Genomic DNA, 14,892 nt, shown 5'->3' with positions numbered 1-14,892 from the left:
CTATGAGACAAGAAGATGGATTGTTCTCTTTTACTGTGGTGATGGTAAAGATTAGAAAACTATTGTTTGACATTTTCTCGACCTTGGCATGTGACGACAGTAGACCCAATACCGGAATTAAGGTCCCTTGACTTCTGGTACTGATTTTTTACAGTTACACTGCTTTAATCATAGTTTAAGGTAAACTTTACAGGATCTGGTAAAGGATCTTTGAAGTTTTGGGTTTTTTTTTTTTTTTTGAGACCTTAATATCATTGTAGAACTCTTCTAAGATGGCAACTGGCCCTTGAATGTTATCTGTTACTTCAAGTAACAAAATTTGTCAGCAGGACATCAGAAAAATCATAGCACGAGTCAAAGCCACCTCCCTCTCCTTTTAAAGAGTGACATCGGATATCAGTTTTGCTGGTTTTTTTTTTTTTTTTCTGGCTCTGAGGTACAACTTTGTTCCTTATTTAACATGTGAGAGGGTGTGAGGGAGTTTGTTTCTTCTCCTTTTATTTAAAGCAAGTTAAGCCCTGGAAACCAGTATTTTGTAGGAAAGCAGGATTGTGAGCATGTTAGGTATTCTGCAGGATTTGCAGAAGGACTGGCTGCCTGACAGTGTTTGCTAGGTGAGGTGAGTATGTCAGCACGGGGGCCGGTGGGCCTGGGATAATCAACAGAAGGGACTAAAAGTGCAGAGTTTCTGCATCGTGTTGAGTGACTGACAGCTCTCTGCGGGAACTTCAGAAAAACGTGGCGTCAAAAACAAGAGAGGGACTTCTGTTTTTTAGGCAGTGGTGCTCCAATTAGGGATAAATATTATGGTGTTAATGGTCAGAGGTCAAGCAAGATGCCTTTCGGGATCTGTGGATGAATGGCTGATGTGTTTGGCTCAGGACACCCTCAGCTGGAACAGTGTTGTTAATTATGTTTTTTTTTTTTTTTTTTTTTTTTTTTTTTGGCATGTGCAGAGCTGCGTGTTAAAAAAAAAAAAAAAAAAAAAAAAAAAAAAAAGAGCCCTAACTGGAGCCTCCTGTAAACCTGGCACAATTTCCATGTTTTTGGAGGCTGGACAAAATCATATGGAGAGCGCTCCGAGTTCACCTTAAAGAGGACCGGACCTCTTCTCTGAAAGAACCTCTTAGCCATTCATTCATCTTGGCCCTGCTTTGAGCTTGCGTTCAGGAATCCATAGCGGAGGTGCTGTCCCTGTGGTCGGGCCCCGTTAGCTCCGTAAACCATTCTAGGGAACTCCATGCTGAGGACGGACTGCAGGCTGAGCTCGCCCTGTTGTGCCCCAGCCCACGGATGACTCCTCTGCCTTGGGGAGTTCACTAAAGTGAACTCAAGTACAACGGTTTGGAAAGAGTGGTACCTGCAGCATCAGCATCACCAGAGACCCCCTGAGTCAGCAACTCTGGAGAGGGGCTCGCAGTGGAAATGCACAAGTGTAGGGTGGTCCTTACCCTACAGGCAAGGTCTCGCCTTCCCAGGGAAGGACCACCTTGTAGGGCTAAGAGGATCTCAGCCCTGTTTTCTCTGGCCAAGAGGAAGTCTCCATATTTGGGGCTGATCTTAACTTTGAGTTAGTAAGAGCCGGCTCCTGAAGTCCCATCTGATTTCCTAAGACAGGAAAATGTCTCTGTACTTGCTCCACCGGGAGAGCCTGCCAAGGGCTGCCTTCTCCAGCCTGGGCTCCACGCGGGACTGACCCAAGGAGCTTTAAACACTGCTCATGTCTGGGTCCTGTGCCCAGAGATTTTGATTGAGTTGGTCTAGGCCCCAGGCTTTGAAAATATTCCCCAGGTTATCTGAACGAGCAATCAGGGCTGAGAAGCTCTGGAAACAAAGGTGACATGATCCGGACACTTTCCGGGAAGCTGGGAATCGCAGTGTGGAATTGTGTCTGGGTTGCACTGGGTTGACTCCAGCAGTGAACCTTAGTTTGAAGGGAAGAAAAATATATTTCTATATTTGAAACCTGGGAAATGTCTCTGGCACTAAGTTCATTCATCAAGCAGAGTTCGATGTTATAAGGGACTTCCTCCTATTTTTACTGTGGTGTTTATGACATAGCCTATAATCTAGAAGTGAGATAGTTCTTTTCTTTTTTCTAAAGAGCTTTCACGCCCCGCCCTCCTCCATACCTTTCTTGGCATTGGGTTCCTTTAAAGCAGCATCTCCTCTGAATTCTACTTCTTAAGATTTGGGGTGAGGGCAGAAAGGAATAATCAGATTTTCTATTTCAGTTGATGCTGCCATACATTTGGAGATGTATGGTTTTAGGTAATTGGACTTGACCTTTCTTGTCCACCACATAGATTAGCAGTCCTACTTAGTAGAAAGCACACAGTGTTCTACTACCCAAAGGTAGTAAAACAAATTTTCCTTGAGAATAAATACTCCACCGTTTGAAACTTAACTGTTCCACCAATCAGAGAAGAGACGTGTTTCATTGTCACCTGTTGCTCTTCTGTTTTCATGCTTAACAAAGAAGGGATGGTGGAAGTCTTGGTTTGCCATAGAGTTGCTTTGAGGGTCTTTTTCCAGAGAAATTCCTATGTAGATCAGTTTTATTAAAACAAATAAGTTTTACTAAAGCTTTTAACAGTTCAGGCTATGTCTTAAGCAAATCACTGTTTTCTTCCTAAAAAGTTACTTTGAAAAACACAGTGGAACATTTTTAACAGGAGCTAGTAGAAAAAAGCCTCAGACCGTACTGAAAGCTTCCATCATGTTTGTGTATTTTTTGGTTTTCACCGACATGTTTTGCACACTTTTACACAAACGCATTAGAGTTTTGTGTTCATTTCATGTGATGCTTGAGCAGAAACACGAAAGGCACCTGACTGGCCCTGGGTCCGCTTTACTTAGGATTAAGTCAGTCTTTCATGTCATAAATACTCTTTTTAAATGTTCATGGTTTGTTAATTTTAAGTCCCTTTGAGGAAGGCTGTGTGTATTTTTAGATCTTCTAGTGGGGGTCAAGCAGACGTGTCCCTGTGTTAACGAAGGCTGGGGAAAGTACACCGGACATATCTGAGACTCACCTTTTCCAGTACTAATCTGCTCACCTGGAGGTAGAGCGTCAATTATAGCTTCCAAGTAGATGAAATCGAGAGCAATTTTGGAGCAATGAGAATTTCTCTAGTTTCCCCAACTCTGTTCGTAAAGAACTATTTTTTTGATTCAAACTGCCTATTCCCTTCATACCTTATCCAAAGCTTATTTTACAAGATTTTTATATGTCTTTTCTGACAATAGGCTAACAAAGGTGGACTTTGGTTCCCTGAGCCAGGTTTCCTATGTCTTGAAGGAAGACGTGACCGGTGTTTGAAGAAGTAGGTTAACCCTGGGGGTGTCAGGGCTGACACACGACGGCTGCTGCAGGTTGCAGTGTGGCTCTGTCCCGGGGCTCGTGGAAGATGTGTTTTCCCATGACTGATCACCAAACACCAGTTTCAAAGCTAAGACAGGGGTCTTTTTTTTTTTTTAATTTGGAGAAAATGTTATTTTGTATATCATACAGTGCTGTTTATTATTGTCACCATGCTGTCTGTATTCCTTTTATTCTGCAGTATCCAAATATGCTGGCCATCCCATCCAATGAATTTTTACTTTCAGATCTTGTATTTTTCAGTTCTAGAATTACCATTATTTTTCCTTAAGAGTTTTCATATCTCTCCGGAAATTTCACATCACTTCGCCCATTATTTCCACCTTTTCCTATAAGTTTTTTAACATATATTGATATATAAAATAGTCCTTTTAAAGAGACCTTGGTCTTATTCCTTGCAAACAACATTTTGAAGTTGGTGTGGCTTCGTGCTAGAGCATGCTGAACTGTCACTATCGCTGTGAAAGTTGCATTTTAATTTATAATCTTCACCTCGTGTCTTCAGAAAATGTGGCACATTCTCACTGCCAGCCTCAAAAATTACGAGGTGACATATTTAAATTGCTAAGTTAACAAGAGCGCTTAAGCTGTTAGTTTTAAAAATGCTAATTGTCATATCTTCCTAATACAGTAAGGCCATATTGACGATGAGTGTAAGAAGCAACTAGTTTATGTATGAGTTCAAGCTGAGCTGTACATCCTTTCACAGTATTTATAAAATTTAAATTGTCTTCAAAATGTAGTTGATTCACCATAAAAATGTTCACACAAGGACATTCACAGCTAAAGTTAAAGTCTGGTAACTTTTAAACATTCAAGTCACAATTAGAGATTTTTGACTATTTGACAAATGCACAGATGGTTGTACAGATATTCTTCCTATTTTTGTTGTGCACTTGTGACTTTGTTTTGTAAATTGTAACAAACCTGTTGATCGATATTCAATGAGGTTGGGCGAATATTTGGAAAAAGTGATTATGTATAGAATTTGTTGCAAAATGCTACTGCATCTTGTAACAATGTAGTAAAATAATAATATACTACTGTACTAATGGGATAGTAGAACTGGTCTTGTACCAGGAGCAGCCTACGTCATTTAGGACCAGTTAACTAAGGTATTAAGTCATCGTGTTAATGAGGCCAAGTTTCTAAGTTTGGTCTCTGCAGGGCCAGGATAATTCAGGTAACTTTGTTCTGTGGCTGCCGAATCCCCGAATTCAATCAACTGTCTTGCAAACACACATGGTTGGTTGCAATCCAAAGCACATTCCCTATAAAGAATGAGAAGTGAAGTGGAGGCACTGATGAGAACACACTTTAAATTTTGAGACTTCATTAATTTATTCTTGGTGATACTAAATTTACATTGTTCAAGAAATTAAAAAGTCTAAAAAGATATTTAGTGAAGAGTGTCTCTCCCACCCCTGTCTCCCATCTGTCTGGTTTCCTTTATCCTTCTCATTAGGGAATCGCTATTATTAGTTTCCTACATACCCTTACCAGTGATGCTATAAAGGATCTATGAATATATTTATTTTCCCTACATCCTTTTAACAACAAATCATGCTGTCCTTTAGTAAGTGATCTGGGCCTTGCTTTTTTCACTTAACAATGTTTTGGGGATCATTTCAAAAACCTTTCTGGGTCTTCTTCACCTGTGCATAGTATTCTGCTCTGTGGAAATACCATGGTGTATTTAACCCTTTAATGGATATTTAGATTGTTTTCAATCTTCTGTTCAATTTTTTTTTTTCATGTTGGATTTGCATATTTCTGATTAAACTTATTCCTAGTTATTTAGTAAGTTAGTGGCTATTACAAATGGGATCTGTTTTCATGTTGGATCTGCATATTTCTGATTAAACTCATTTTCCTAGTTATTTGATAATTTAGTTGCTATTACAAGTGGGATCTTTGTTCACTGCATCTTATCACTGACTGTTGTTTGTATATATGAAGATGATTGATTTCCATGTATTTTGTACCTTGCTACTTTACTGAATTCTCTTACTGCTTTTAGTAGATTTTGAGTTGATTTTCTAGGGTTTAAGATAAGCAGTCATATCATCTGAAACTAGGGATGGCTCAAACCAAATAATAAATAATAATGATCAAGTGGGCATCTTTGTAATGTTCTGGCTATAATGAAGCTGCTCTTTCTGTTTCTCATTAAGCATTATGCCAGCTTCAGGGCTGAGATAGATATACTTTATCATGTTAAGGAAATAGTCTGAGTCTTATTTTATTGACTGTTGTATCAGGGATGCATGTTTAATTGTCAAATATCTTTCCAGCATCTACAGATATGATCATTTGATTTTTTTCCCCCTTAGATCTCTTAATATAATTAACTTGATTTTTGCCTTGCTACATACTTACTACGACCTACATTGTGGCAACTTCCTACTTTTTGGTTTCTGAATGTAGGCTTTGCTTTAAGTTTAAAAATATGGAACTTTATTTTTATAGACATATAGAAAAATAACATTTCTCTTATGAAACGCAGGTGACATGGGGGAAAGAGGTGAGCGTGGCCCCCCAGGAAGAGGTCCCAAAGGTTTGCCCGGGACTTCAGGTCTCCCAGGTAAGAATAAACAGGATGAGGGGGGAACTTGGTAGCCAGTGGGTGGTCTGAATCGGATCACATTTTAAAGAACGGCTCTTTGTTTACCTCTGCTTATCATGTGTTGTGCAATAATGGCTGGCATGGATCTTTCAGGACCAACTTTAGTGAAGATTTAAATAGTCGGTAAATCACGTCTGTATTCTTTGAGAGAAAATACATGTCAGGGCTTGAAATATTACTTTCTTTCTTTTTTTTTTTCTTACATCTTTATTGGAGTATAATTGCTTTACAATGGTGTGTTAATTTCTGCTTTATAACAAAGTGAATCAGTTATACTTATACATATGTTCCCATATCTCTTCCCTCTTGCGTCTCCCTCCCTGAAATATTACTTTCTTGAATATATACTTTAAAAAATAGTGTCAAGGTCCAACCACAATGCACTCGTTATAAAATTCTGAATGAATGGGGTCCTGTCCACTTCTAGCCCAGTTGAGAGTTCCCTCTTCTTTTCTTTTAAACCAAAAAGTCAGAGCAGCAGGAAAACAAGTCCACGCCTTCAGCTATTCGTGACGCACGGGGAGTAACTGACATTTTATTCGAAAAGCTTCTCCTTCAAACATCCAGACCCTCCAGAGGCCCACATCCCCAAATAAATAAACCTGAAACATTCCTACTCACGGAAGTCATGCCCAAGGACGCATGCCAGCTGGGTCGACCAAGGTGACAAAGTGGCCTCTGTGTGAGAGCCCGGGTCCTCTCACTGGCCGTCTGTTCTCTTTACACACTGGTTACTCTGTGGCCGGAGTCCAGGCTGCTGCACGTTGGGAATGACTGCCAGGTCCAACCACAGAAGCAGCCTCGCGGGCTGAAAGCCAGTTCAGTTGAAGAGCATGAATGGCCTGCAGTCTCCCAGCAAACGCTGTGATCACTGCTGGGCCAGGGCTCAGGAAGGGCCCCAAAGCTCTGGGGAGACCAGTCCGGGGAGGGGGGCTTGTGCAGAGGGGTGCCCCACACTCCCACAGTGGATTTGGAAAACTTGGTTGAGGGAAATGTAGCAAAAGAAATGATCGTTTTCTAATTCTGCTGGAGGCTTACATAGCCGATTGTGGCTATCATTGCAGCCTGAAGCATCATTGCTTTCTAATTATCCATTGCATTGCTCCTGGGTTTGGCTTTCTCATTTAAAAGAATTTTTAAAAAATACGAATACATTTGGAGATAGCTCAAACACTGCCTTTCTAAAACGGTGATTCGCGGGCTGTTTTGTGATTGGAAAAGGAAGCCTTTATGATTGGAAAAGGAGAGAAAACCTGGTGGAGTTGAATGGGACCCAGACAAGAAGGTTTTAGTAAACAAAGTCTGGATTCATTGATGGATGTTTAGAAGAGAGAAAAGGAGAATAGAATTTACCGAGTTCTCTTCTCCTTTATCAATGGTAGGAATAGGAGGTTTGAAAGCTGATAAAATATCATCTTTGCCATTACTTAGTTATCTATGTATTTATAGGAGAGACTGACGATTTCTCCTTTGCGCATTTGGTTGACAAATAACAGTTCTTGGATCAGCAACTTGCACTGTTAGCACGATTTTCCTTTAACAAAAATACATGATCATTTCTGGTGACTCTTATTTTAAAAAAATCTGTTGATAAACCCCATTTTGAGTTTAAAAAATGAGAAGATCGAGAAAGACCAGCTTGGATTTGTGCAGTGTCCCGGGCTGCCACGAGGGGGCGCGTTATGCCTCACCTCGGGCCGGCCTGGTGCTCCTGGGCCCTTGCTCTGCCCCAGGGGGCTCCACGGGTTTGCTTTTTAGCGCACCTGTCATCTGTGCGGGCGAGTGGTAAGGTAGGGCAAGGCACCTCTGGCATCTCTGCCTGGCCCTATTGCATTTCCCTTATGACAATGGTTCAATTTGTTGCAGCTGGTCTTGGAATTAATACCTAAATCTGATTTCTTAAAAAGCTTCGTGGGCTCCCCAGTTCAGGACCCTGAAACCTGCCCTTTTCCGTTTCCTTTCTGCCGTTTGCCAGCCCTTGCCCCTCCCTTCCTGGTACCACTTGGAAATCTGGTCTTTCTTTTCCTGTGCTTTTGTTACATTTTCATTGAGAGGATATTTGACATTATTTAGTGAAAAATCGGAGTTACAGATTATTCTTGAAGAAATTAAGGCTAGCTCTCTGAAGCGTGCAGTTTCCTCGGTGCTTTACCACACAGGCTCAAAGGGTCCATATTTATCAGCCTCCTTGAGGCACCAGCTGAGCTGGGGCTTTGGTTTGGGGTCAGCTCACATGCCCTTGTCTACACCTAAATGTACTCAGATGACAGTTTCCCAAATCCATCAAGTCCCTGAACAAGAGCTTTTAGGGCCATTCCGCCTCTAAAGGGAGTCCTCTGAAAGTGGACCCTTGGGAGTGTGGATCCCATAAATCAGACATCTGGGCTCAGATCCTGACTGTCACTTACTAGCTTTATGACATCGGGCAAGTTCTTGACTGCCCAGCGCCTGTTTCCCCACTTACAAAAAACTGATAATACTCAATAATCACATCTCCCGGAGAGGCTAATTCTGAGAATTAAAGAAAAATCAATCCACGTAGAGTGCTTAGGACAGGTTCTGGCTATAGTGGGTGCTCAAGAAATGTTAGTTATTGGTACTATTATTAACGTACCAAATGCACTTTTGCGTTTTGAGGTAGCTGAAGGTGAAAGGTGGACCCTAGTTCAGTCCCTGTGGCTTTCCCCCTGGCTCTCAGGAAGAAGATGCTACTCGTCTGTCAGCCGGCACCACCTCTGATATCTCGGACCTTCCCTCTGTGAAATCTACTTCAACTCCAAATCACAAATGCAAAGTGCCGGGTCACAGTAAATCATGTCATTAGTTCGTTATCCACTGAGAGGCTGGGCCATTTTTCATTTCCCCCGTAGAGCTTGGAATGTGATTAGGAATATGATTTCTGGTCTCTCACAAACATGACCTTACGAGGACTTCAGGACCTGGCAGGGACCTTCACCAGGGCTGTGTTCAGGAACTTGTCCGAAACCTTCTAGGTAAATATACGTCTTATGTAAAGGAAGGAGCCTGCAGAGCAGGATATTCTGTGACCCCCTTTGTTGTCCCGATTGTTGGATTTGGGACTCAAATCCTCCTGAGTGGAAAGAAAATCCTTTGGTCATTTATCCTTGGAAAAAGGTAACTAATACCTTCACGATCTGTCAGTTGTCAGGACTGCTTTATTCTTTCTGGACTGTTTCAGTTCTCGGTCTCCTTCTCTCAGCTTGTTCAGTGTTAAGTATCACGTGCCCTTTGGGTTTGTGATGGTACATCGCCTAATATGGACCACGGGTTATTATTATGACCATGACATGGACTGTCGTTTGGGCTGTAGTGATCTGTTGTCTAAACGTAGACCTAAATCATCTCGCTTGCTTCTCGCCTGCAGCCAGAAGCCGGCAGGGCAGATGCGTAAGGCTGGGCTCCGGAACGAGGCTGCCCTGGGGTAGCTTCTGCCGTGTCACTCATTTTCAGCTCTGCCGCCTCTGTGTGCTCAGCTTCTGCCCCGCACATCGGGAGGTTATACCCCTACCTGCCCTGTGGACTCATCTACGGGGGTCTGTGGATGTGTTAATACATGGAAAGCACTTAGGTTAGTGCCTGGCTTATGGCGAACATTCTGCAATTTTAGCTCATTACCATTATTATTATTTTTCTTCCTTTTGTATTTGAAGAAATACAGAGTTACAAAGGTCACAGGCCCTGACAAAGGTCTCCCAGGTAGTAAGTGACAGAGGCCAGTGTTCACACGTCCAGGTTCACGTCGTGGACAAAATGATGGCCTGGTGGTCCAGGCGTATGCTGAGTCTATCTCGCCGTCCTGACTTTGGCACGATCCCCTTTCTGCCTCTCTCGTGGAGCTGTGGGGGCCACATCGAGCGAGACCCCTGGGACCTCAGACCCCATCCCTGCCCCTACCTCCCGTCTCCTACCAGAGGCCTTCGGTGGGTTGTTTGATGGCTGTCTCATCACCAGGAACTGTTTGCCTGCCTGGTCCACTGGGGACTAGTTCCTTGGCACCCTGGGGATTTGAAGGAAAAATATTTGAGGATGGGTCTTGACTTCCTCTTTGCGCATCTAAACGCACTGGGGGAAGGAGAAAGTTAAATGATGGTCGTGTGTGAATGTGACCGGGACGTTAGAGCTGACTTGTGCAAGATTTGCAGATAGGTGAGATTCACTTGTGAACACTGGGTGGAAAAAGTCCCCAAGAGCAAGGGGCACACCCGTTTTAGGCGTATGTGTAGCAGTAGTCATTTGTCCTCTGTTTCCACTGCTGTCCTGTTTCCACTATTTTATTCGGTCGTGGGCATCTTATGTAAACAGGCCACTTTATACACCACATCCTTAAACATATGTGCTTTGTCAAGCACCACGAAAGTTAGCTCGGTACAAGGTGAGAAATGTAAGAAATTCCCTATTTAATGCTGACACTTATTTCCAGGTTTTGTTTTGTTTTTAAAGCCTGCCATGTACAGCCCCTTTTATTTCATAGCAGGTATTACTTATTAGGTCCCAAAGAATGTTCCGGCCAGGATGCACCTCTGTCGGTGTAACTCGACTGCCCTCTCCTGTCAGCTCAGAGAATGGCACAGACATTCATTAAAAAAAAAAAATCATGAAAAGTTTGGCAATAACATTTTACAGGTCCTTGAAATTTCAGAAAACTGTGTAATCATGAGGCAGTTAGTGTAGCTAACACACCCATGAGGTAGGCAAAGCATAGTGAGAACACTTCAGATCCGTGCTTTCTCTTCCTCATAAGGGTTGAAAAGTGGTTTATAGGGCTTCCCTGGTGGCGCAGTGGTTGAGAGTCCGCCTGCCGATGCAGGGGACACGGGTTTGTGCCCCGGTCCGGGAGGATCCCACATGCCGCGCAGCGGCTGGGCCCGTGAGCCATGGCCGCTGAGCCTGCACATCCGGAGCCTGTGCTCCGCAACGGGAGAGGCCACAACAGTGAGAGGCCCGCGGACCACAAAAAAAAAAACAAAAAAGAGAAAAGTGGTTTATAAATATTTGCTAACGCGGCTGCTGGACTTCCTGAAGGACTTGGTGTCACCCCCAAATTTGGCTCCCACATAATATTCTTAGAGCGCCTTGGAGGGTAAATGCCCAGGGTTAGGGCTCACCAGAAACTCATAAGCTGTTATGGGAAGGCTGATTTTTTTTCTCTGGCCATTTTTACAGGGTGAAACCTCAGAAAAATAGCTTTAGTCACTTGTGATAGTTAGAGTTGCAGAAGGATCGTTAGTAATGCTTGGCTACCGTGTCTCTTTCTGCCTCTCAGTCAATCCAGGCTCAATGAATGAAACCACACACACACACACACACACACACACACACACACACGCACTCATGGATGCACCTTGTCAGAGTTAGCAAATCAGTAGGTGTGGAGGCACAGTTAGGATGGAGTGGGGGTCCAGGGCCCTCATTTCTAACTCCAGCACTTTCTAGCCATGTGACTGTGTGACTCTGGACAGTGATGTCACCTTCATGCTCTCAGTTTACACACCAGGAAAGTGGGATCGCCAGTGAGTGGCACGGGGTAGAGAGAATGCTGGTGGGACGATGATGACTTACCCAGCGCTCCAAAGGGCAACTTGCTGTGTTTGCCAGAGGAAGACTTGGACTCGCTGTGCTTTTCTTAGAATAAGTCCAGGGGAGACAGGACTGTTTCATCAACTCTTTCCTTGGAGGATAAGCAGGAATCTGGAATAAACTCAGTCATTGAAAACACCCTCTCCTGGATTGTGTTAAAATGGGGGAGCTCAACTTGAAAAAAAAGTTTTCCTCCTGCTTTTTCATATTGCTTGTGTAGTAGAAAATAAACTCCCTGAAATTTTAGGTCTTAGGCAGGAGGCTGGCGTTACACATGTTAAAAAAGTAAATTAGTGGCTAAAGACGGAGAGCTATTTATTTAAAAACTCAGCTTCTGAGTTGCCCTTGAAACGACCAGAGGTCTGGAAGCCCTGGCCCGTGTTCGCCATGGCAGCGGGGACATGCTGGCGTCCAGGTCACCGCATGCCTCAGCCCCTCCTGCTGTCTCCATAACCCTGATGTGTTACAGCTTCCATTACGTCTGTGGTCTCCCGTGAAGACAGAGGGCGAATTTCTTAATCCAGGGCAGTTTCTTTACTACATCAGGAGTCAGTGAACTTTTGGGGGAGAGGACCATATTCTTTGAGCTCTGCAGGCCAGGTGGCTTCTGTTGCCGCCCACACTTGTGCCCTTGTAGTGCCAAAGCAGCTGGGGCAACATGGAGACTAATGGCCATGCTGTGTTCTGATGACACTGGCTACAACACAGGAGCTGCCTATCCCAACCTACACTCCCTGCCCCTGTGGTCACTGCATGTGCCACCTCTCCTTTGGGCATTTTCTCCCCCTAATCTTGATTTGATTTCTGTTAAGGCACCCTGGTATATCTCAGCAGGAGCTCTGCTGATAGGGTGCATGAAAATCAGCTTTTAAATGCATTTATATCTGACCTAACTTTTTAATCCTTAAAAGATCAACTTAACCTTCAGCCGTCCCGGTGCCAGGAGATCTGAACAGGCTCTGCTAAAGGCACGGTTCTGCCGAAGCCTTGTTGATGGGTGCTGTGGATCAGAGAGAGACTTTCTCAGGTGCCTTGTCTTGAGAGGGAAACACAGAATCATCTGCTTCATCACAACTTATTATAGTCAAATGAAAGCTCATGGGATAAATGAAGGGAAATTACTTACATCTGCTTGTCTTCAGCCTTGCGATGTATAGAATCAAAGATAATTATTCTCTGAAAACTTAGTACTGTTTTGTCCTGTAATGTTGCTTTGTGTGGATCTAATTGTAAATAAAGCAGGAAAAATGAGGGGTTATATCTAAAGCAGGATCTCTAACCTAGTTCCCTTCTAAAAGTATGTGGGCTGTGTAGTAAGACAGCTTAATCAGACCAGATGACTGTAATAAGACCAACAAAAAACACATGTAATAAGACCACTAAAATAGGAAAAGAAAACTAAAAACCGCCAAGAAGGAAGGAAAGGAAGTCAACCTAAGTAAATATATAGTTGAACATAATAGATTTGGTTTTCAACTTTTTGGTTGAACAGCCAAGTTAAAACGGTTGACACGAATGAGGATCTGTGTAAGACTGTATTATCCTGGCACAGACGATTCCTTTTACACGGCTGTCTTATTGCCACCTTTGCAGTAATACTATGACAGCTCTGCTGGTGAGATGAAGTAAACGTTCACAGAAATGCCTCTCGGTTACGGGAGCCGTGCCGCCGTGCCTCACTGGTTCGCGGGTGAACCAAACCACCTCTGGACTTGACAAAAGAAAGGGACGCCCCCAAGAAACCTGGGACACCGTGTAGTTCCAGTTGGGGTAAAGCCCCTGATGAGAGGAATTTCCGGCAGCTTTGCAGGGTGCATTGCACAGTCTTCTAAGAGACGTGAATCAGTAGCCTTCTAATAGTCATTTATCGGGTGCATTCGGGCTCGGAATTGAATGATCAGGCAGGCATCATCCGTCCTGTAGAGGAAGAGACGGGGAGGTGAGTGCCTTGCTGATGTCACCTGACTCATAAATGGCAGAGCTAGAACTTCCAGCCACCTGTCTGCATCTTCCCACCACCGAGCTGTACATGTCCCTGCCCGGAAATTGAGGACCCACTAGAAATAAGGGCAGATGCTAGCAGAGCGCTATTCAAAGAAACCCAACATGAGCCACATGAGTTGAGTGTATAATTTTAAATCTGCTAGTAGCCACGTTAGAAGAGTCCAAAGAATCAGGTGAAATTCATTTTAATAATATTTAATATGTATATTTATAGTATGATTTAATAATTATTTAACCCAGTGTCCAAAATATTATAATTTCATCATGTAATAAGTACCAAAGTTATTAATGATTTATTAAAAAATCGAAGCCCAGATGTGTTTGTCACTTACGGTTCACCCCCGATTTGACATGGCCACGTTCCCAGGCTTGGTAGGTGTCTGTGTAGAGAGGCTACCATACCGTGCAGTTCAGCTCCTCTGATGGAAGGAGGGGTGAGAGATGTGAGGTCTCCTAACACTTTTAATTTTGAAGCAACACAACTGCAATGAAGGAATTTTATTATATCATTATCTTCATCATCATCATCTGCTTTAATCATCCTCTGTCATTTCTAAAAGCATTTGTTAAGGGGCTCTGTACACGCTGTCGGGCAGTGGGCAGGGTGGAGGGTCCAGTGCCTTCTGCGTCTCTAGCCATGAGGGGACTCCTGCTCACATGTGCATCTTCTGTGTCTTTCAGGTGACCCAGGTCCTGCCAGCTACGGGAGGAATGGCCGGGATGGTGACCGAGGCCCCCCAGGGGTGGCAGGCATCCCTGGTGTACCCGGTCCCCCGGGCCCTCCTGGCCCTCCTGGTTTCTGCGAGCCAGCCTCCTGCACCTTACAGGCTGGGCAGCGGGCATTTAATAGCAAAGGTCCGGATCAATCAAAGGCTTAGTGCAGCACGGCTGTCTGCACAAACCATGCCTGGCGAAGGGGTTGGAGGAGAAACACCCGCAGAAGCCAGGGCACAGGTGACGGTGCACTACCTTCAATGTTATTCTATTGATAGAAGCCCCACCCGACCATCAGATTTAGAACAATGGTGCTATCCAATAAGTCCTCTTTCCTTTTCACTTGGAGAGGAGCCACAGAGTCATCAATCAAACAAACAAATAAAACCTTCCCTTGAAGTGAACCGACAGTCCTGTCCCCAGGATCTTGAACTTCCGTGTGCTATCTGTGTGTGTCATGTCGTGGGCCACTGAGCCAATAAACAAAAACAGCTGTTGGGCTTACCTCAGTTGCAGCAGTTATTTTCATTTTTTATCGAGGGCTTGTTCTCAGATGATAGTTTCAACT

General features: G+C 43.7%; 1 protein-coding gene across 1 annotated transcript in view; it reads left to right on the top strand.

The window, feature by feature from the left end:
• The window catches only part of COL9A1 (collagen type IX alpha 1 chain), a 62,192-nt gene extending 47,704 nt beyond the window's left edge, over positions 1-14,488 (top strand). The window contains exons 32-33 of the mRNA XM_060114762.1: positions 5,889-5,966; positions 14,292-14,488. Coding sequence (XP_059970745.1) covers positions 5,889-5,966; positions 14,292-14,488 — 275 coding nt within the window. The remainder of the gene's footprint in view (positions 1-5,888; positions 5,967-14,291) is intronic.
• The last annotated feature ends 404 nt before the right edge of the window (positions 14,489-14,892 follow it).

Source organism: Mesoplodon densirostris, chromosome 12, assembly GCF_025265405.1.
Source record: "Mesoplodon densirostris isolate mMesDen1 chromosome 12, mMesDen1 primary haplotype, whole genome shotgun sequence".
In the NCBI taxonomy this organism is placed as follows: Eukaryota; Metazoa; Chordata; class Mammalia; order Artiodactyla; family Ziphiidae; genus Mesoplodon; species Mesoplodon densirostris.
The sequence above is the reverse complement of the archived record's forward strand: the minus strand, read 5'-3'. Positions and strand labels throughout refer to the sequence as shown.